The sequence below is a fragment of the Oreochromis aureus genome, linkage group 6, assembly GCF_013358895.1.
Source record: "Oreochromis aureus strain Israel breed Guangdong linkage group 6, ZZ_aureus, whole genome shotgun sequence".
Taxonomy (NCBI): domain Eukaryota; kingdom Metazoa; phylum Chordata; class Actinopteri; order Cichliformes; family Cichlidae; genus Oreochromis; species Oreochromis aureus.
This window is the reverse complement of record NC_052947.1, coordinates 25,312,206-25,334,368: the sequence shown is the minus strand read 5'-3', so window position 1 is coordinate 25,334,368 and position 22,163 is coordinate 25,312,206. Positions and strand designations below refer to the sequence as shown.

Genomic DNA, 22,163 nt, shown 5'->3' with positions numbered 1-22,163 from the left:
GGGAGGAAGAGAGCAGAAAAAGAGGAAGTTTTTCTTTTTTTTAATTCTTCCAGGGATTAGAAAGGATGAAAAGGTTTTGAGGACGAAAGCGAATGAGTGGCAGGGATGAGACATTAAGGAGGACATTTTAAGAGAAATGCTGTGTCTGTGTCTGAGTGTGATGGAACAAAAAAGGAAATAAATTTTGTTGGGTTCCCAAGAAAATCGAAATTCATATGAACTTCTCTGTGTTCATTTTTTAATATCTCCAAGAACTCTGAGGTCATTAACTTTCCACCTTTTAATGGCGAGATGTTACACCCAGTCAGGCGTCCTCTCTGTGCACCCGATTTTCCTGTTTTTCCCATGTTTCTTATATGAAGGAAACATGGAAATTTCTCTCACAGAAACTTTTTTCTCTCTGCTGTTTCCATTTTCTTTTGTGTACAAAGAAAAAAAGGCATTATACACGTATTGCATAAAACGGCTAGAACTCCACATTTTTCCAAGCCTCTGAAAAATATTTGATTCCTATAAAAAGCACAAACAACTGAAGAAACTTTAACCGAAAATGTTTTTTTGAAGACACACACTCACGCATGCATGCACGCACACACACACACACACACACACACACACACACAAAACGACTCCGCTCTCTCACAGTGCTTCCTTTATATCACCATAGTCTTTTTCAATATGTGATTTTACACAACAGATGTCAAAGTTGAATTACAGTTGTGACATGTCCTGACGTGCTGAAAATTTCATGAGCTTTCTCTCCGTCTTTCTCTCCTTTTCTGTGTGTGTGTGTGTGTGTGTGTGTAGCCTGATTTTACAGGATCATCTAGATATAAGATAACAGAAAACCTGTGAAAGAAATATAATTTCAACAGACAAATCTGGCGTTCAGCTATATGGCTGCATAATCTTAAAACATTATTTTAAGTTTAGGTTCAGTTTATATTATAGTAAATATATTGTAAAATAAAATAAAAACAACATTTGGAGCAGTGGTACATTTAGGTGTAGCTATAAAATATAATACACATTATTTTTGCCCCTTTTTAACTGATTATTGCTAAAAAAAAAAAAAATTCACTTTTTAAAATAACTTAATAAAGAAAAAATTCTGTCTCTCTTGAAAAAGCTTTAAAAAGTCTTTGGTATTACTTAGTTTCAAATTATAATAAATTGACAGCATTTAATCTATTTTGGCAATTACAAGTAAGGTTAAAAAAATAACTTGTTATAGAAATCTCCGATTTTAAAACTTGAATTATCTTTAAAATGTAAATTATTTAGGTCATAAAGAAAATGTGAGCAAATGACATTTATTACATGAATTTGGTTTTAAGTTTTTCTTTTAAATTTCTGTATGACTTTGAATCACACAATTTAAAAGAAGAAGATAAATAAAGCACCCTTTTTTTGCTGTTAACCTGAAATATTTAACCTGCAAAACACTGACATCAAATGTCAGTGTAAGAATGTAATGCCTGCTTTCTTACTGTTACCGCAGCGTGCAGGATGTGGCATAAAGCAGGCCTAAATGCGCGACGAGAAATTTCCTCCCACGTGTCCTGAGTTTATTTTTGCTCCTTTGATATTTATTTGCACACTTAGACTGATACCGCAAATTCATCTCAGGTAAACACGACAATGTGGGAAACAGGCCAAAGTTATGCTTGTTAAAATTAACTGCATTGTAAACACTGAGGCAGGGAGAAACTATTGCTCCTTTCTAAAATGTATGTAAAGGTATCTGTACTTTTTTATATTTAATGGAAGCTCTTTATAAATATGTAATGAAAAAAGGGGAAGAAAGCCGCATAAACGCTTTAGAGCAGCTGTGATTGATTTTACTCTGATTAACGTGTGCTTTCGCAGAGGTCACACTTTATAGCCTAATGCTAAGCCTATGTTAGCAGCAGGAATTGAACTAGCATACATTTTTATTGGTTTGCCATTAGTTTGCCCCTCTTTGTAGTTGGTAGGCCGCTCAACAGAGACAGCCTCAGAGTTGCGTTAGCTCTTTTTTTGGCGTGAGAAACAGGGACATTTGATTTGAACAGGTTTCGTATTTAGAGCAGTCGACTTCAAGGCCTGCAATTTATTTTTACAGAGCAACATAAAAAGTCTAATTCAGAAACAGACCGACGGAGGCTGGGAACAACGGTCGTGAAGGTTAACGGGCGCTATCAGCCAAAAACCAAACGCTAAACATTTTCTTTGCCTTTCTTCTTCTTTTTCTGAAGACGTTGAAAATGGTAGGCTTCGTTGTTTCGGAGGTGAGAGTATTAATTTTCAGTGTTTTAGGAAATGTAGGAAGACGAGGTGCAGGCCCTTTTGTGATGGAGGACAGGCCACACAGGGTTTTTTTTTTCTCATTTAAAGGATTTATGGTTTACTCCAAAAATCAGAATAGACGGTAGTTAAGAATAAGACTCGAATTTAATGCTATTTTAATTTCATTTTTGGCCTCATTTCGTAGCCCCTGCTATTTAAACAGTTAAGATAATCCCCGAGCCAGCCTTACGTGACAAACTGGTTTAATGAGTAAACTCAAACGGAGCGCTCTTGTTAGTTTTCTCCGAATTGTTGAACACGGTGATTTATTTATTTTTTATAGGTTTCTTAACTCTGGTGTTTTGTTGGTGCTTGAAGCCTCAATAAAACCTGAGTTTGGATTTCATTTCTCTGCTGCTCTCTGCGTTTGCACCGTGTCAGGGCTGCAGCGGAGTGGAGTGAGTGGAGATTGGCTCGAACGGCCTGGCCGAACAAAGGTCGTCATTTTCTGAAAGACAGAGCATGGCATGCAGAGATAAGAGGAGCGCTCTCTTCCATTATTGCAGTGCAGATACCTACAGAGCGCCGTGGCTCAGGCCTGGAAAAACTGCCACTGTTTCTTCTGCCGTGAAGAATTGTGGGCAAACAGGAGAAATCTTCCCTAATGAGCTGAAGGAGCTGCGGGTTTGAAAATGTCAAAAAAGGACACATTAAACAGCGGGGTGCCACACAGACTGATTTCTTAGCCAAAATAATAAAAGATTTTTTTTTTCTTTAACTGCAATTTGTGCACAAGCCTCAATGGCTGTGCATAATTTTGCATTTGGTCCAGTTTATGATCATAAGAAGGAGGCCCTGTAGCAGATTTAACTAAGTGATTTTAAAAGGGGATTTATTTGTTTCTTTTAGAGGGATTATATGGGGGGGGGTTTGTAGGGGGTATTGTTTTTTTGCATACTATTTGCAGTTTATTTGCTTAATGTTACAGATAAAATTTTACCTCGTAATAGGATACCGTCAGTTTTTCATCCTGTTTTTGTGGTATGAAGATTTAACAGGAGTTATGTTGTTCAAAAAATGTCTCAGGGCTCATCCGCTAAAGAAAACGCGTCGCTTCGGACAAAGGACTGGTTTTCATTTCCCTGATATGAATCTTGGTTATCATTTCGCTTGTCAGTAATGGCATGATGATATTGAGGAAGTAACTGCAGTGCTTGGCACATAGCTCTCCTGTTCTTTGTCTGTGGCCCATTCATTAAAAAAGTCTAGATCCCTTCAGTCTTTTCAAATAAGTGGCAAACACACCTCCGTTATTATTCTTCAAAAACAAAAACAAACACACACATCCTATTTAATTCCATCTCCTCATGTTCCATTTGCCCGTTTTTGGGTTTTTTTTCTTCTCTTGCCTCCACCATCTTCTCTCATTCCCACATTATTCACGTGTTCAGCGTGGCTGTGTGAGGCAGGCGTATGCTAGCACGAACAATCGGCACCCGGCCCGGCTCAGCCTGGTCCAGATGGGGTCTGTACCCCCCTTCCTCCCCCCAACAGTAGCAGCCAGTCAGCCAGCCAGCCAGGCAACCAACTAGCCAGCTAGCTACCCACCTGGGTAGCCAACCAGTCATTCACCCAGCCCGTCATGCGGCCTTTCAGCCAACCTGGCAGCCAGCTTGCCAGCCATTCAGTGGACCAGCCAGTCATCCAGGCTGCAGCTCCTCTGTCAGACGCTGACAGGGGGAGCAGGCCAGGCTAAATCTGATGGTCCTGGGAGCCAACCAGAGGACTCTGGCCTTTGTAGGGCGTTCACACAGACAGCCTGTCCCGTTGCACAGCAGGGGGCTTCAACTCACAATCAAATGAACGGACCCTCAACTTTGCCACATGACAAGTTAGCTTTTTATGGCTGCCCACTGTCAAGATTCCAGTTTTGACAATGTCTCTGTAATTCCTGTGAGCCTCGTGGACTAATTCATGTAATTTGGACTGCGTAAATGGGTAAATGTGTTCCTTTTTTGTAAATTGGGAGAATGACATTTAAATGCACTTCTAGGGAGTGGAGCGGCCCTTACGTATTTCACATCAAACCATCACAGAGATATTATTTTTCTGACAAATGCATCCGATTATGTTGAATCAGCCCTCGGTGGGAGCCTTTGTGTCAGATATTTCTCGCCTGGTGCTCTGGGCACAGCTTGTCCCTCTGAGGTCGTGTGAGTCAGCCAATGAGGATGAGACAACTTGCTGTCCAGAGCAGCTATGCAGCTATGCTCCCTCACTTTCTGCTGCTGTTAAGTCCCAATTATGTGTCATTGTGGGATTCATAATGCAGCACGATGAAAATATGGGCAATTAACTGGCTGCAGAATGAAAATATTATTGTCCTTACTATTATAAAGACCAGCGTATCTAAAGCTGAATGCATTCGACTCAGCTTTGCAATTACAGGAAGCAGTATAGTCTGTTATTGATAGTTTTATAAGGCTTTAACTATATAGGCTACTTGCATAAACCCATCCACCGCAGCATTTTGAGGCATCATTGTCCATCGGATCCAGCTTCTCACCCACAAACGAGATAACTCTCTAATTTGATAACAGAAACTTTTAATGTGTTTCTGTTTCTATGGTGCTGGGGCTATTAAAGTGGAGTAACAGGAAAAGGAAAAAAAGGAGGCGAAGGGGCCAGTTTGGATGTAAGACTGCATTTTGAAACAGGAGAGCATGTTTTTGGATGGTATTTTTTGTTTTGGGGGGTGGAGGGGGGTCTTTTTCTTCCCCCTCCTCTCTTTGTTTGTGTGGTAAATCCAGGAGCAGCTGCTGGTCTCAGGGTCTAGTGGGATTTTGGGTCTGTGTTTTCTCATGCCATCCCATGCCAAGGTGGTGTAACGCGAGCAGAGAGAGAGAGAAAGAGAGAGAGAGAGCGGGAGAGGGGTGTTTCAGGAGTGGGGGGTGCAGTTAGAGAGCGAGCTGGTTTGTTGGGATGGCTGTGACCATGTTGGTGACGAAGGTGGTGAGGGAGGGAGAAGTGTGTGGGGGGAGCTTTAGGAGGCGGGTGCTGTCTGGATGCATGTAAAATTAATATCCTCTGGACTTTGCCTTTGCACTAGATTGGAACTTGTCTGTTTGGCTAATGACGTGCCTTCTGCCTGCACCACACACAATCCACCCCCCTCCCGCCCTCTCTCCACTACCAGCCACCAACCATCCACACCCCCACCTCTTTGCTTCTCCCTCTGCCATCTCTCTCTTCCCTCCTTTTCAGTGCTTTGAGCGTGCGTATTGGCTGGGCTGTTTGCGACTCGATGCCAAATAGGTGGGCCCTCTGCGTGTTGGCACAGACTCAGTCAATGGTTAGAGACGGAAAGTGGAGAGGAAGAGAGAAAGAGAGAGACAGAGTTGGAGAGAAAGAGGGGGAAAAAAGAAGCTGCACTCGGGTTTGCCAGCGGTCGTGCACAGTCTTCCAACATTGATTCGGTCCTCTTGTTTTTGTTTTTTTTTTCCTTCTTCTCCTCTGTCCGCACCCCCCTTGTCCAGCTCTCTCTCTCCCTCTGCGTGAGTCTTATGCAGATCAGAATTGAACCAATAGCACGCGCTGCTTTGCCAGCCATTTTTTTTAATTTTTGTTTTTCATCAAGATATTTTCTCTGCATGTTTTTGCAAACAAAGAAAGAAGCTTGTTTTAATTTTTGACAATTTTATCATTTTGCTGCACTATCTGTTTTATTTTATTTGTGCACACCCAGCTCCTTTTTTTTTTCATCCTTTTAGACACAGAGATTGCTAAACTTTCTACACTCCTTCTGCTCTGCTCTTGCACAGCACCTCTCCTGCAGCTCTTGCTACAGTACCTCCTGTGTTCTTGTGCTGGTATTACACTGCGCCCCCTGGCCTGTCTCCTCTTTCTCAGCTTTTTTGCCCCCTGCTGCTTTTATTGGACAGTTTATCAGCTTCTTTTTTTGCTTCTTTTTTTTCCCCTCACTCTTTTGTTTTCTCATATACGCAGCATTACTTCAGCGCCTTTTTTTGACTCTACAATCCAGTTATTGTACTGGCTCTGCATTTTAAGTTTCTTTGCAATCGACGGGGTGAATTTATGATGAGAGAGCAAAATGGTAACTACCATGTAATTCTTGTTTTATCCGCAAATATTTTTTGATTGTCACAGTTAAGCACTTTTGAGTGCAGACGCAGTTGTATTATTTATGGACAAATATTTTATGCTTTGGCTTTCCAGCGAGACGGCTTTAATTTTATTAATCAGAATTTGGCATGTGCGTTCTTCTTGATTATGTTAGTGTTTTAAGCATTGTATAATACGCGTGGTCAGTTTGAATTATGTTTTAGAAATGTTGTGTTTTTACTTGACTTTTTTATACTTACTATAGTGATTTTGAGAATAATACTGTTTATGTTTAGTAATGGATTAGGATGGCACTATTTTTTATTTATAACTAGCACATTTGTTTATATTTAACCAGACAAACAACATTTACACAAATATCTCATGGAGAAAAGTCTCATATTTTCTCTGTCTCATCTCTTACCTCAGTCATTCAGTGATGTGTTGTTCAGTGGTTTGTGAAGTGTGTCCTTCGGTGCGATGTGTCTGTATTAGAGAGCGCAAGGCACCTTTCCGTCTCCCGCTCTCTCTCTCTCTCCCTCTCTCTCTCTCTGTCTCTCTCTCTCATTCTCTCTCTCTCTCTCTCTCTCTGCGCCTCTCATTCTCTCCCTCCACTCACACGGAGCAGGCGCCGCTCCTCCATGCTGCGCGCCGGTGCTAACTGCCTCTCCTCTCTCTTCCCCTCCTCACCCCCTCTCCCTCTCTCCCCATCCTTCTCTCCCCCATTCTCCCCCTCTCTTTCCAATGCCTCCTCCTGCTTTCCCCCCTCCTCCCTCTCCTCATCCACCCTCCCCCCATCTTCCTCCCTCATCCAGGATGAATTCCACCCCTTCATCGAGGCCCTTCTGCCCCATGTCCGCGCCTTCGCCTACACCTGGTTCAACCTGCAGGCCCGCAAGCGTAAATACTTCAAAAAGCACGAGAAGCGCATGTCCAAGGAGGAAGAGCGTGCAGTGAAGGATGAACTGCTGGGAGAGAAGCCAGAGATCAAGCAGAAGTGGGCTTCACGCCTGCTGGCCAAGCTCCGCAAGGACATCCGGCCAGAGTTCCGTGAGGACTTTGTGCTCACCATCACGGGCAAAAAGCCCCCCTGCTGCGTGCTGTCCAACCCCGACCAGAAGGGCAAAATACGTCGCATCGACTGCCTGCGCCAGGCTGACAAGGTGTGGCGGCTGGACCTGGTGATGGTCATCCTGTTTAAGGGCAGCCCCCTGGAGAGCACGGACGGAGAACGACTGGTCAAGTCACCACAGTGCACCAACCCTGGCCTGTGCGTCCAGCCACACCACATCGGAGTGTCCGTCAAGGAGCTGGACCTCTACCTGGCCTACTTCGTCCACACGCCAGGTATGTGAGAAACTGGACATCAGACACTAATTGAGAGGGATGCCAGCACATAAACACTCGCCATATGTGATCATGTTGGTGTGCTTTTAGGTGCGCACTAACATTTTAACAACTTGAAACACAACAGAAACACAAGTGCATACCTTAATTTGCAATATAGTAAAATATAGAAAATGACAAAAAACATAAAAAGAATAACGTAAAAGTAAAAATATTCAGAGACACAATAAAAACATTTTTACTACTACGGAGGGAAAGTTAAAGTAATAACTAAGCAGTTATGTAAATTTAAAAGGTAAGAAAAAAAGAAATAAAGTAAAGATTTATCTCTCAGATTAACAAAGTGAAAGTCCCTGCTTGCTTTTGTTCCCACAGAAAACAGCGGGTACTTTTGTTTTTTGTTCTTTTAATATTTTTCTTTTCTTCATCTGTTTCTTGGGGTTTGTTTACATGACAACGTAGTATCAACAGTAATAAAAAAGAATTTGTTAGTGTGTGTCAGGGGCATACGTCCAGCGTGCTCTGGCAAGTAAACATTCATTATTCTGAGCGAGGCATTTGCGGCTTCATATGAGCATGTATTTTGTGTGTGTGTGTTTTTGTTTTTTTTCCTAGGAAAGAATTTGCATGCTTGTGTGTATCTGTGTGTGTTTGAGTGACTGTTTTTTATGAGATGAAATTTCTGTGTTTTTTGCGCAATGAATTTTGCACAAAGAAGAGTCACTGTTTATAGTATTGTACACAGTCTGTCGAGGTATATCTGCCATGGTAAGGCCATTGTAGCCAGAAATCATCATTTGGCCGCAGCCCAGGTTGTGTGTGGTTGTGTATTTATGTGTGTGTGTGTGTGTGTGAGAGAGAGAGAGAAAGCGAACAGAGCCGTGAGCCTCCTGCTCTCAGGCCGCAGGCTGCTGCCGCCTTCACCGTCTGCCTGAACGTTAGCACCACGTTGGACCTGGCTGCCAAACTCACGCTCACACACAAAACGCCAATGCTCAAAGACAGCCAGTACTATTGCAGCCACCTTCACACCGATACACACACATACAAACACAGCTAAATAAAGATACACACACACTCTTTAAAAAAAAAAAGGAGAAAAAAAAGAAAAGAAAAACAACTCTGTCATCTCTGCAGCGCACTTTCACACGTAAAGGCAAACACGGTTTTAGTCACGATTGCGTACACACACCCACACAGCACACACGTTCGGCCAAGGACTATCACAGATACAGTTTAATACAGCCAAACATTGTTGTATCGCAGCCACCATCATGGATACACACACTCACACCCGGCCAAACATCACTGTAGCCTCCAGTGCGCATACTCCACACACACACACACACAGCCAAAACACTGGCTGTGTTGTAGTTTTTCCCCCCACATTGCAAAAAAAAAAAAAAAAAAAAACAGTCAGAGAAGCCACACACATGCAGACACACACACACACACACACACACACACACACATAATGTATCTCACAGCCAAATCCTCCAAATACACACTGCTTAACCATTTGCTGGCTACATATACAAACACACACTCATGACCTAATATTATGTCAGCTGGAATTTTCTGGAAATTTCAAACAGTGACTCAACCCACACATATATATACAGCATATCCCAATCACTGTCCAAATACACACACACACACACACACACACACACACGCACTCTCGTGTCTGCTGAGGCACAACTCTTACACTGGGCACTAACATTACTCTAGCCAAATGCTATCATAGGTGATCCTTAGGCTCTCTCTCTCTCTGACACACACACACAAAATATCAGTCCAGGCCAAATAACTCACAGCCTGAGCCAAACCCTGGCAGCAGCTTCAGCTTCACTTTGTTGGTCTCTCTGTGGCGGTAATAAACCATAGGTTGCGGCCATAAACCATAGGTTGCGGCCATATTAGAGCATACTGAGAGAATATCAACAGTGTTTGGGTTTTTTTTTTTTTTTTTTTTTTAGATGTAGTTGATTGTATTTTTTTAATTTATAATCAAATTTAATCCCCAAAAAATGGCTCTTATAATGATTTATTGGTATACTGCTGCATTTCGGGTCAGTTCTGTTTTACGCAAATGAAAATGTCTCCCCTTGTAAATTATGCAAAATTAGTTTAATCATAAAATTAAAACTAAATCAAATGACACGCATATTCTAAGAGGTTCTTTTTAATCTTCTTTTTAATATTTTAAATTCACTGAGAAAGCAAAATGGTATGCTGGACAAAGGAATAAAGTAACACACCAATGAACAGCAGAAAATATTTTATTCATGGTGTAATTCTGTGTATATATTAGTTTAAGTAATTAAAGCTGCTTGGGTTTAAAACCTAGTGAGTAAAGATTGCTACAGATGTTCTGATGTGTCCGTACACACAAATGTGCTGTAATTGAATTGCACTAAATTTCCTTTACCTGTACTGATGATGTAGCTGTCCAGTTTTCAGGTTCTTGGCATGTATTCATCACCGCAGCACTTTGGTTTACAACAATGCAGTAAAACACATGACTACTTGGAGGCCATGCCCAGTGCGCTGCCCATTCATAATGTCGGCTTACTGGATACTTTGTCTTATCTTATCTGACTAATACAATATATAATAATACAATAGTGTGCCTCAGCACTTTTATCTTATTCCAAAGAACCGATTTTCACTTTAAGTCCTTGTTGGAGAGCTGCTTTGGGGTCTACACAAAGAACAAACTTTCCGTAAGGTCAGCACACTTGTCTTTCCTTTGCTTTTAACTCACATATAGGAAATGGGCATCAAGGCCTTCCGTTTCTCTGTTGCACTCATCTGTTACAGTGATGTGTGGTTGTGTGTTTTTTTTTTTTTTTTTTTCCCACTCACTTACACAGTGAATGACAAGATGTGCTCATTGTTTGTTTTTGTTTGGTTTGTATTTTGTCAGTCTTTAGCATCTCTGTCTTCCTCGCTCCTCTTTGATCCCGTGCACACTTTTGTTTTGTCTCCTTAAACATCGCCTTCATTGTTGCTCTCACAGAGGTAAAGCCTCCGCTGATCTCTTTTGTTTATATTGTAGGAGACTCGGAGAGAGAGTGAGGGAGAGAGAGCACGTTGGAAAGCAGAAGAGGCTACAATAGTGATTGTTCTGTTTGGCAGCACCCGGGCCCCGTTGGTGTGGGAAGAAGAGAAAGACGTCTTGTGTTTTGTTTATGACAGAGTGGCAAAAGCTGCCACGGGGAATCTCTGGGCTTGCCGTCAGGCTTTCTCAGACTGTTCTGCAGCCAGCCAGCCTTTGAGATCCTCTCTGTTACAGAGCATAACACACCGCAGCCGTAACAGAACAAACCACGATGCCACAATACAAAACCTTCTCCGCCTGTTTTCAGGCACCTCAGATAAAGAGTAAAAAAAAAAGCAGACAGAGCAACATGTCTTTGAAACTGAATGACTTTGTAACTGAAATGCTGGCAGAGAATAGATGAGCGGGAAAGAGGGGCTGTGGTGCAGTACAGTGAGTAGTGTATTTTTAGTGTTTATTAAGAGTGAGTGACTGGTATATTATAATGGAGATAGTGATCTCTTGGCCCGGAAGTGCCAAGGGTCTGCCAGAGCACCGAACACTGGCAGTGTCCAGTTGATAACCCATGAATGGAGCGCTTTGGGTAGGCTTACACGTACTTCACCATACTAGCCTAGATGTAGTTCTCACTTCTGTTACTCTGACTACTGCTTAGGTGGCTGCAGTTGTACACCATCTGAGGAGAAGTTATTGCTCCTCCTCACAGTATTCAGTGGACTATTTGATTTATAATCTTTGGGCTGTTTTAGATTAAACTCAGCACATTTCTGATTTATTCGAGGTTGGAAAAATAGAAGATTAAAAAAAACATTTGTCAGGTCCAAAGTTAGCTCTATGCACTTAGTCATAGCTTGGAAAGCATTCTTCCAGCGTTTTATTTTTTTTCCCCTTTTTCTTTTGTACGCTGTAAGTGTGATCATGAAAAGATGTTTCAAATGTGTTTCCAATCAAAAGTGCAGTACAGGAAATTTGCAGTCACTCTGAGGGAGGTGTGAAATGTGCTCGCCGTGCCATTTCTGCCATGACCGCTCCACACTCCACGCTCCGTAGTGCCAGATCCCGCCTCTCTCTCACTATAGCAGTAGTCAAGCCTTGGACATTGCTGTGAGAAAGCCCAGAGAAGCCTTAGTGTTGTGGCCAGCCCCCCAGCCAATTCGCTGACCACAGCTAGGATTCACAAATAAAACCCTACTTACATTCATCACTACGCAAAACTCTTGAGTTTATGGGGATGAAAAAGGTAATTAAATGTGTGAGGAAGAAGGTGAAAAAATGTAGTAACAGGAAAGGGAGAGAAAAAGAAAGGAATCCTGACACTCAGGGATCACGTGAATTGTTTGCGACATCTTAAAAATTGAAGGAATACTCTGATGGATTCCACAGGTCTTCTTTTCCCCATAGCTCGTTGTTTTTTCCCTGTGAAAATAATCTGTTGTTAATTACTTCCTGGATCTCTTCTCAGACTCCCATGACATCACAAGGTTTGAGTGGACTATCCTTGTGTGCAAGCACAGCTTAGGATGGCCGTCAGCAGTGAAGTTTTGATTAAATGAAATCTTGACACTCGGGAGGGGGGGTCGGTTAGGTCTGAGGCTTTTGTGTTGTGTGTGTGGTGGGAACAGGGCCCACGTCGGCTAAGAAAAGCTCTCCACATGCAGAGCAGCTTTGGCATCAGCAAATGTTTACTGATGACTCTCGTTTAGTCGGGTCTTTTGCACATCTCTGCCTTTCTGTCTGGCCTCAGGGACGCGTTGAGGTGGCTATGTATCAAATCTAAAGGGTTAAGACGCAGGGAGAGCCCCATCACATTAGAGAGGCCGAGTGAGAGGGAGTCTTCTCACACTATTCTTGGCTTCAGAAAAAAGTCTGTGTATTTGGATAGCTATTGCTATCCGTCTAGCCAAAGCCCTGTTGTGTACTCATTCGTTCCAAAACACGCGCACACATACACAGACGCGAGGCTAACATTGGGGTGTCACAGACGCACATAGATTGATCCAAAACCGCAGGGTCTGCATTTATCTCATGAGACCATGATGACACAAGCTGACTCGAGGGAAAATTTGAAAAAACAAAAAAAAACACGAGTAAGGCGAGTCAAAGACAATGTTGTTATGTTTGGTCTCCCATTAAATTGACCAGTGACAACTGGCATGCTCCTTGATACGGTGCCTTTTGTCCTAGAAAAGCTCTCCGCTTTTTTTTGTTTTACATAACGATCATAAGCCTCCATTTCTTTGGCTGTGCCTGCCTCGGGAGAGAGTAAAACCCATGAACAATTCTGGTCTACCCGCATCTGTTTCCTTTTGTGTGAAGAGTTTCAGTGTCGGAGATATGCGGTAAATAGATTATTCCAGTGAAATTGGGAGGCCATCACTATGGTGGAGGAGACAAATAAGACAGTTTGTGCTATTTGGCTCTTTTACTGGTTTTTCTCAGATGCCCTGTGTCTTTTTGAATGAACCCAGCTGTCAGATTTTTTTCTGCCCCCCATGAGAAGAAGCACTGCAGCGTAAACGCAAAGCAGGTAGAGAAGCAGAAAAGCAAAAGGAAATTTTCAGCGTTGTGTTCTGTGGTTTTCATGATTAGGGGAAAAACGTCTTTCTGTCCCAAATTAAACAATTTACATTTCTTTGGATACTAATTGTGCGTATCTTTTTTTTCTTTATAGTGTTTTAATTTATTGCGGTGCTCACTTTAAATTTACAACTACACAATTTTAGTTTTCCACAAATTAAATTAACCTTTAATTTAAATTTTGGCCCAGTGGTGATGTGTTCAAAATAATATCTTGAAATACATTATGCAAATTAAAGTAAATGTGTCTTTATTATTTTCACTAATTTAATAATGTAACACAATGTTGCTATTTTTCTGGCTAAATTACTCTTTGGACTGGCATGTAATACAAGCTTAGCAGTTTTTTGTTTATTTGAAAGAAAGACTAGTGTTTTCACACGCTGCCGAGCCTAGTCTAATACCTACTGTTGAGATTTAATTGCACATTAAAACACAGTAACGTTTGTTAAATAAAAATGGGTGTAGGCTAAGCCACGCCACGCAGTGATAAAAAACTGCATTCTTTACTTGAGCTGAGTGGGCTTTTTAACATTTTTTATTAGGAGAAAAACTAAAGTGCAAAAAAAAGGAGGGGGGGGGCAAGAAAAAGAGATGAAAAGAAAGAGGTTATTGAGAAAAAAGAGAGTCAGAAGCAGCGAGGGGGAGGTATTGTCTGTATTAATACTGTGTCTTCCCAGTGCCGGGTCTCTTTTCAGGCTTTTGTAGCGGCGCCAACCATGAAATGTGTCTGTCCCCAAAAACCATATACCCACTCAGGAGGGTTTCCCGACCTCAGAGAGACAGAGAGGAGGAGGAAGAGGAGGAGAAGGAGCAGGAGAAAGAGCGCTATGGCCAATGCTCAATCTCAGACAGGCCAGCCAGAAAGGAGGGAGAGCCAGGGAACACGGCTTATTCACCGGGCTGCACTCACAGCGAGGCCCTGGCAAAGGCTGCTGAGTCTGGCTAATGGCAGTATTCAGTGCCACACAGCAATAGGCATGCTATAATAAGTACCTCAGTACTGTATTTTAAATCCAAGGCACTATTACTTATGTTTCTGTTGTTTTTATTAAATTTTTCCCCGCATAGTTATTTTTCTTAAGAGAAGCGGTTTTGCTGAGTTTGTTTTGTTGAATTAAAAGTTGGGTCAGTACCGATTTAGAAAAAAGAAATAAAAATATCCTCTATTTCATTTTATTTTGCACATGTGGGTTGAAGAATAATGAAATTATTATGTGGGCGAATTTAACACGGCAAAGGAGTCTAATGTTGAAAGTGAGAGGAGTTGTGTCGGCGGTCGCTTTTGGCACGATGCTATCTCCCTGCATGGAAGACGCCAAATTTTCATGATAGTCTCTGCCAACCTCCTCCCTCTGATCCTCTCTTTCTTCTCTTTTCTTTCCTTCGCTTGTTCCGCTTTTCTTTTATTCCTCTTTAAGGTTCAAATGAATGCCCTCCCCTAGCCTCATTAGCACCCTGGACTTCTATTTGCAGCTACAAAAAAATGTATAATAACTTGTAAGCACAAACATTTTAGCACTCAATAGGACCATTATCCTCAGTTTTCATGAAAGCAGGCCATCACACATGTCGAGGCTTTGAACCTTGATTTTTTTTAATTTTATGTAGTGGCCAAATATGTTCTGTCACCAGTCATTTTTTTGATATTTCAAATTACAGAAAAGCCTTCAACACTCTTTCTGGTTAGTATTTAATGCCTTAGTTTATTTTTACATTTGTTTATTTGTCAGTACAACTATTTTTGTGTATGCAGTCAGGCTGGATTGGAGTTTAGTTTCCCTTCTGGATAAATGTAGTCCTTTCACTTTATGATATTTACATAACACGTTATTTAATTTGGTTGCTTATTATTTTCTGGTTAAAACATCATCACACTGAGATGGTCCGTCTTTTCCGAAAAAGCCACTCTTGCATGTTTGGAGAAAAAAAACTTCATGAAGGCTTCATTTGATGTTTGTTACACCGTGAGAAGGAGAGCAGTTTAGAGAAGACAGAAAGTGGGGTGGAGAGGGGTGGGGGGGTGAATGAGTGAGCTAGCCGAGAAGCACAGCAGAATGCAGAGAATCAAATTTGGCATGCGTCTGTGTAAGCGAGTAAGCTTCAAATCAGTTTGGACACAGATCTAGGACACTAGACGTAGAGAAGAAAGCGGGATGAAACGGGATAGGGAACAACATGGGATTGGGAGCAGGCATAGTGTGTACATTTTGTATTTATGTTGAGCATATAGGGGGTGTAGTTAAGGGGAGGATGAGATGGAGGGGGGCTGGTGGATGAGGATGTGGTTTGGTGGGTAAAGGGGGTTGACGCGCGGGGTGTTTGGTAGAGTGTCCCTCAATGACGACTTGAAAAACAGGCCGGTAAATAAATGGAGTGGCGGTAAACAAGGCTCGGCGCTTCATCAAAAGACCCCATTCATCTGTGAACAGGAGAGTCTCTCTTTTCTCTGAGGAGACAGAGAAAGGAACCCACTGACGCTGACGAGAGGACGGCGCTTGTTTAGATAACAGGATGAGTTTAGAGTGAAATGGTGTGTGTGTGTGTGTGTGTGTGTTCATGTTTGAGCGTGCTTGGAGGGGGGTACAGAGCAGGTGGAAAGTGGACAGAGTCTCAGCAAGTGGAGTAAGGTGGGGGCAGAGATAGTGTTTTGTTTTGTTTGTTTGTTCTTTATCACTAGCATGGATTTGGGAAAGGATGGTGTTTCCAGGGGTTAGAATTAAGGACTAGGCCAAAGACGGTGTGTGTTTGTGTGTCTAGTACAAAGCAGTGTAGTGGGTGGTGGTGGGGGGTTCTTTTGGCAAGGTTTATGTGTGTAAGCACAGGCGTGCATATGTGTGAGAGTGCATATGTGCATATGTCTCTGTCTGCTCATTATACATGGTTATTTTTTCCAGACCGAGCGCTATGCTCTACTTTGCATGATTTACAGTACTATGAGCCAAGCAGGCGTCTTTTTTTAGATTCAGAGTTTGGAAGGAGCAGAGTTTTGGGGTCTCAGGGACACCGTGGTGAACTGGCCACAGCAAGGTGTTATGCTTCACTCTCTGTTTCAGCTGTTTATAATTCAGCTCGTCGGCCCGTCGGCCAAGGGAGCCAGGTGTAAACCAACTGCTAAAAAGTCCTATGGCGCATTTCTGTTGTGAAAACTTTCTCGTTAAGAGGAGATGAATTTATGAACACGGAGATCAGGGTTAAGTCACCTCCAACCACTTAGTGAATTGTAATTGAAAGAGCGGAGCGGGGAAGCCAAGTGAGGGGCGTCTTTTAAAAGCTTTTATTTGGTTTATGTTTAATTGTGTTACACTTGAGTGTGACTGTTAACAACTCTGACTCTTTTTAACTTGCCTGTAATCGTTAAGAGCACATCTTGTTTATAGTCGCGGCCTTGTGGAGTAAGACGTGAGAAGTGCATCTGTCACTTTGCAACTTGAGTGATCTGACAGCTGAGCTTTATACTTTTCATTTACAACCTCGGAGCAGCGGAAGACATGCAGTACTTTCATCTTGTCATTGACAATGTTAAGAGACTCTTAAAAACCCTTTGTGTAGGTAGCAGCAGCATCCACCACACACAGTATCGCAGTTTCTCTGTTGCCGTCTGTCTTATTTTTAGGGGATGAATGATTTTATTTAAATGTCCTTCCATTAATATGTTTTTGTACACTGACTGGTGGGGTTTTTTTTTGTTTGTTTTTTTGTTTTTTTTAGTCAGAAATCCCCCCTTCTCTGTCCCCTTTCTTGCCACCCCAAAGTCCCCCTCCCCAGTCCGCCGCCTGTTCCCCTCACGTTTATTGGACCCAAATTCGGCTGCCACCATGGCAACCCGGGCTCCCGGGGAACCTTGCCTGGGTGCAATCCAAGGTGCCTTCAGGGTGGCACTGGCTGGCGTTGTCTGCGTCAGTGGGCTGTCACCACGGCAGGTTGCTACGACAAGGCCAGCCCGGTTGTGGCCTGCCTCAGTGGGAGTGCTAGCTCGCTAACCTCCTTTAACTAACTACTAGCTAACATGACCTGCCATATCCGGTGACAGTAGCTGCCGCTTCAACTGCTGCAGGCCTCGGCAACTGCAACATGGGGGAAGCAGGGGAAGCGTTTCACCAGTACGCATATTGATGTGGCATGGCTGGGTGCCCATTGCTGCCTCCCACATGAAAGAAAACAGGGAGAGAGACGAGAGAGTGAGAGGGAGAAAGACGGCATAGAGATGCGTTTTCAGTGTGTAATATATGAGTATATACATTTATTTAAACAATGCTCTTCTCTCGGGGTGTGTAAACATTCAGCTGCACATATTTGGCTCCGCATGTGTTGCCAAAGCACGTGTATGATCTATAAATGTATGATTATGATCTGTGTACATCATCATGCATCTGTTGAGGCAATATGGTTTTATGACTGATGCCGACAACCATCAGTGGCCCAATTCGAACGACAAATGAAATTAAAACATGATGGTATATTGTTTAGTTCTTCTTTTTTTCTTTTCAGATTGCATTTTTTTTCTCCTCCACAAAGTGTGTGACTGTATGCTTCTGTGTAAGTGCATGGCTTTGTCTGTACAGTCATCTGTTTTATCCTGTTTAATTGCAAACAAAACAAATAGGTGACACACAGACTGTTCGTACTTAATGGGATGATAATGTTAGTGCGATCCAGATTGTATGCTAAATAGAAAAGGACACTTGTGAATGGTTGTATTTATTTGTGCTTTTTCCAGACAGTGGAAATCCTGCAACACTTTGGGCACATTTTCTCTTTGCATGGATTGGCACCTGGTGCATCCACCCACCTTTTTTCCTTCAAACACACACATACACACAGGCCAAGCGCAAAATGCTGAAACCTAGTCAGTGGGTAGTCTGGTACAGTAGGGATTCGTGTGGTGCTTATTCTTACCTCAGCTTTATCCAGCGAGGCATTCCTGCTGTGGCACTGTAAACAATGCAAGGCCTGCTGACTTAGAGCATCGTAAGTGGTAACACTTTTCAGAACTATAGAAAGCCCTGTATAGTTTCTATATATAACCACTTCAGAGTGCTTGTGATGCTCTTTTTTTGTGGTGCACCTATAGAGTTTGGACTACAGTTAAAGGCGGGTAGCACATTTCAGTGGTTCACCCAATTAAAGCTACATCCAGAACATGTTCAGAAGCTAAAAGTAGCTGCAGAAAAGTGACTAATCTCTTAAAATTATGACTAGAAAAAGCAGTTTAGGCAGCACTCCATTTGGAGACTTTGTAGCCACTCTGAGTGCTCTCCATGCACTACATTCCTGCTCTTAACTGCACAGAGTAGTTAAGGGTAGGGCAACACATTGACTCTGCAGGGAAGGAATGGATATCTCATCACCCTGCTTTCTTAAACTGTGAGTCAGTATCCATAAGTTGCCTTGGGCCAATCACTGTTAACAGTTGGGCTCCACTTGATGAAAATACCAGTTTACAATTTACCTGGTCCAGGGTTCAGACTTAAAGTACTTTACTAGAGGGACTTATGGACAGTTTGAGTACAGCTTGGTATTAAATCTCTTTGACTGGGTCTTTTATATTTTACACCACTCTTTTATCTTGATTTTCCTCTCTTTTGAGAACAAAGTCAGTGTTTCTTCCTTACTCCTAAGTGAGTTTAGACGGGGCAGAGAGACGGTGCATTCGTCACGCGAGGTGTGTAAGGAGATATGATGTGTGATCCATGACGGTGCAGCGTGCACGCTCAGAGCTGCCAGCTGGTGTAAAGGGGCCAGAGGTAGAAATTTGAACAGAGAAAGAAAAGTTTGACAGTGAATCATTTAACACTGTGTAAACTGCAGATAAATTATTATTAAATTGCTCCTTCCTTTTCTGATTCTCTCATTTTCTGTAGTCTCTTTCTCTCTTTCTCTTCCCTGACCTTAAATTGAGGGTTAGATTGAGGATAGTGACGGGCTAATGAGCCCCCTTTTCCTGCAATTACACCCCTCTCTCCTATTCCCTCTGTCTCTCGCTGTTTCCATCTCAAGTTCTCTGTTTTAGCATTGTCTGTTCATTTTTTTTCCTTTCAGGCAAATTATTCAGTTTCCTTAATCTCTTCTGTCTCATGTTTCTCCTTTCCCCAGTTTCTTTTTTTTCCTGTCACCTTCTTAGAAAGTAGTGGTAAATCAAGATGGCACTCCATCTTTTAAGGCGACATGATGGTCAATTAAAGAAATCTGGTCCTAATTTGTAGTTGATTGCTATCTGAGATTTTGGATGGAAACTCAGCTTGTTAATAAAGAAAAAATGCAGAACCCTGCTTCCTTCTCTTTGCTCCCTCCTTTGTTTTCATTTGATTAGACTTTTTATTTTGACTAACTCTTCACGTTGGCTTCATGTAGTGTTTTTTCTTCATTGCTATCTGAATTACACTTACTCAGAATCAAGAGTACATTTTTAGTGTATGTAGTGAAGTTTGGAAAGTATATTTTACCTTACCATACTATACATGTGGGGCTCTTGGTTATTGGCATATTGGCAACAAATCTTGGTATACGGGCTCATTTTTTCTTTCCACACTCTTTCGCTTAGTGGGTCTAATTTGCCTCTTAAACACAGAGAAACTTTTGTATATGTGTATAAACATGTTTAACTGGAGGTGTACATGGAAAAAAGGACATGATTTCTTTTCCTTTCATGGTGCCTGGTTGCTGTTTGTGTTTAGCTTGATTGCTAACCCGCTGTGTCTTCCTCCCCACTGTGCGCTGGCCATGAACTGGAGCAGAGTTTTCAGGGGTTTCGTGGCCCTTCCTGCTTTTTAATTCTATAACATAATTTCTCTATACAGAGTAAAAACCACCACTCTTTACTAGTCTAACATCCTTGGAACAATCAGAACCTCGGAGGCTATGGATGTGAGTTTAAAACAGTTCATACATTTCTGTTAAGCATGTATATGTTGATGTTAATGCAAGATCACGGTTATTTTTTAATTTATTTAATAGTTAAAGTATTTGACAGCACGTCACCGTCAAGGCTTGCCTTTAGCTGTATTGTCACCCTGCGTTTGAATAACAGCAGTGTGGCTTAGTAAGTTAGATTAAAGCTCTGGTGCTCGGCAAGCACCCAACCTGTTAAAATGGCCTTGAACAAGACACTGAATACCCAGCAGCTCCAGAGGTGTTACTCTGTAACCAATCCCAATCTTTGACCCCTCTGAGCACTGCAACAGGAGTAAAGAATTTTTACAGGAGTTCAGTGGAGTATCACATTATTAGTAAGACCTAGCATAGAGCCATGATCTTTGGTTCGTGAATACCTTGCACAGGTGATAATGGGAAGCTACCTCCTGGCCTAGCAGCAGTTGCTTCACATCGTTTCTCCGTGCCTTGTGCCAAGTAAAAGTCACTTTGAATGCTAAATCCTTGCATAGTGTGCAGTGCTAACAAGTCCCAATCTAGGCTGATCCCTATTAATACAATGGGTCATGATCAGACTAAAAACTGTAGCATTCAGCTGCCCTCCATGTGGCCTGTTGTTATGGCAGGGTCAGTTCAATGACAGCCCAGGAGATATTAGCACGAGGAGAAAAATATACAAGTTACTGAGTTCTGACTGTATGTAACACATATGTGGCTGTTTTTGATTAAAAGTTGTTGTTGTAATTGTGGGGCTTAAAATGCCAGGTGGCGGATGTGTCCCACTAATCCCCTATCTAATTTCGAGGTCCAGGGGTGAAGCTCTTAATCCGAAACACACACATACGCACGTTCATGGTCTTGCAAATACACAGACACACATGTACCTACTCACAGTCACTCTGACACACACACAGTCACCCACAAACACACATATGGACATGCACGTGTCCCTGGTCCTCTCTGTTAACTGCGTTCATGCAAAGTTTTAAAATTTCCAGAAACCCCCCGACTTACTTAGTAATACTTTAATATATGCGCACACCTGCAGACAGTCATAAAACATTGTTAACTTCATAAATTTATGCGTTTGTGCTTGTCCTTCATACCTCTACAGATACATACATAAGTGTATAATATATTAATGGAAGTTTGTTGGCCTTTCTGTCTATTTTGCTTCCTCTTAGCCTTTCACTGACGTGATTACTTTTTATGACTTAAGGAGTTTACAAAGGTTGTTGCCACACATCAGGCCATATTAAGGTACACTTGAGATTGAAGAAAGTGTCAGAGATACTGGGAGATAAGGTAGTTGGCTGCCTGCTCCACCCTTTTACCTCAGTTCACCCCTGCTCCTCTCCACTCTGCTGTATGTAGGTCAGCCACACAGCGCACACGCCACACTCAGTGGATAGCTACAGTGTAACGTGGGGAATGTCTGCAATGATTAGCCTTTCACAGCTTCTGTTGGATTTTAACTTGCTCTAAAGTTTAAACAATAAAAACGTGGTGCTTCACTGAACTTTTATTTATCTTTGATTTTTGTGTCAGTTTAACTTCATAATAGCTTTCTTCAGGATTAGTGTTTATCTGTTAGTCTTTTACCATCTGACGTTAAATTTGCAACCTTAATATAAGTTTGACTTTTAACTACTATGTAGTGGAGGTGACTTTGTGCACTTTGTGCGTCTATAGCACTTTGTGCCTCTACAGCCTGTTGATAGTGGTATTTCTTTACTGTAAACGGCTCAGCATACTTACATTTCTTCTTTGTCTTTGTCTCATCCTGTTACCTTATGGTGGCAGGTGTGGCGGCCATGTGTTTTAAGTATGTCTAGTAGTTTACAGCCCAAGCTAAGAGGGGGAGGAAGGAGGGAGGCGTGCAGGGAGGGAGGAGGAACCGCCTTGCCCCGGG

General features: G+C 42.2%; 1 protein-coding gene across 15 annotated transcripts in view; it reads left to right on the top strand.

The window, feature by feature from the left end:
- The window catches only part of LOC116321355 (nuclear factor 1 X-type-like), a 109,745-nt gene that overhangs the window by 27,102 nt on the left and 60,480 nt on the right, over window positions 1-22,163 (top strand). For 10 of the 15 annotated variants that reach the window (XM_039613536.1, XM_039613539.1, XM_031741178.2 and 7 more), the window contains one exon: window positions 7,206-7,737. In XM_039613536.1, the coding sequence (XP_039469470.1) occupies window positions 7,206-7,737 (532 nt within the window). The other 5 variants (XM_039613541.1, XM_039613542.1, XM_039613537.1 and 2 more) reach the window with 5 other exon arrangements.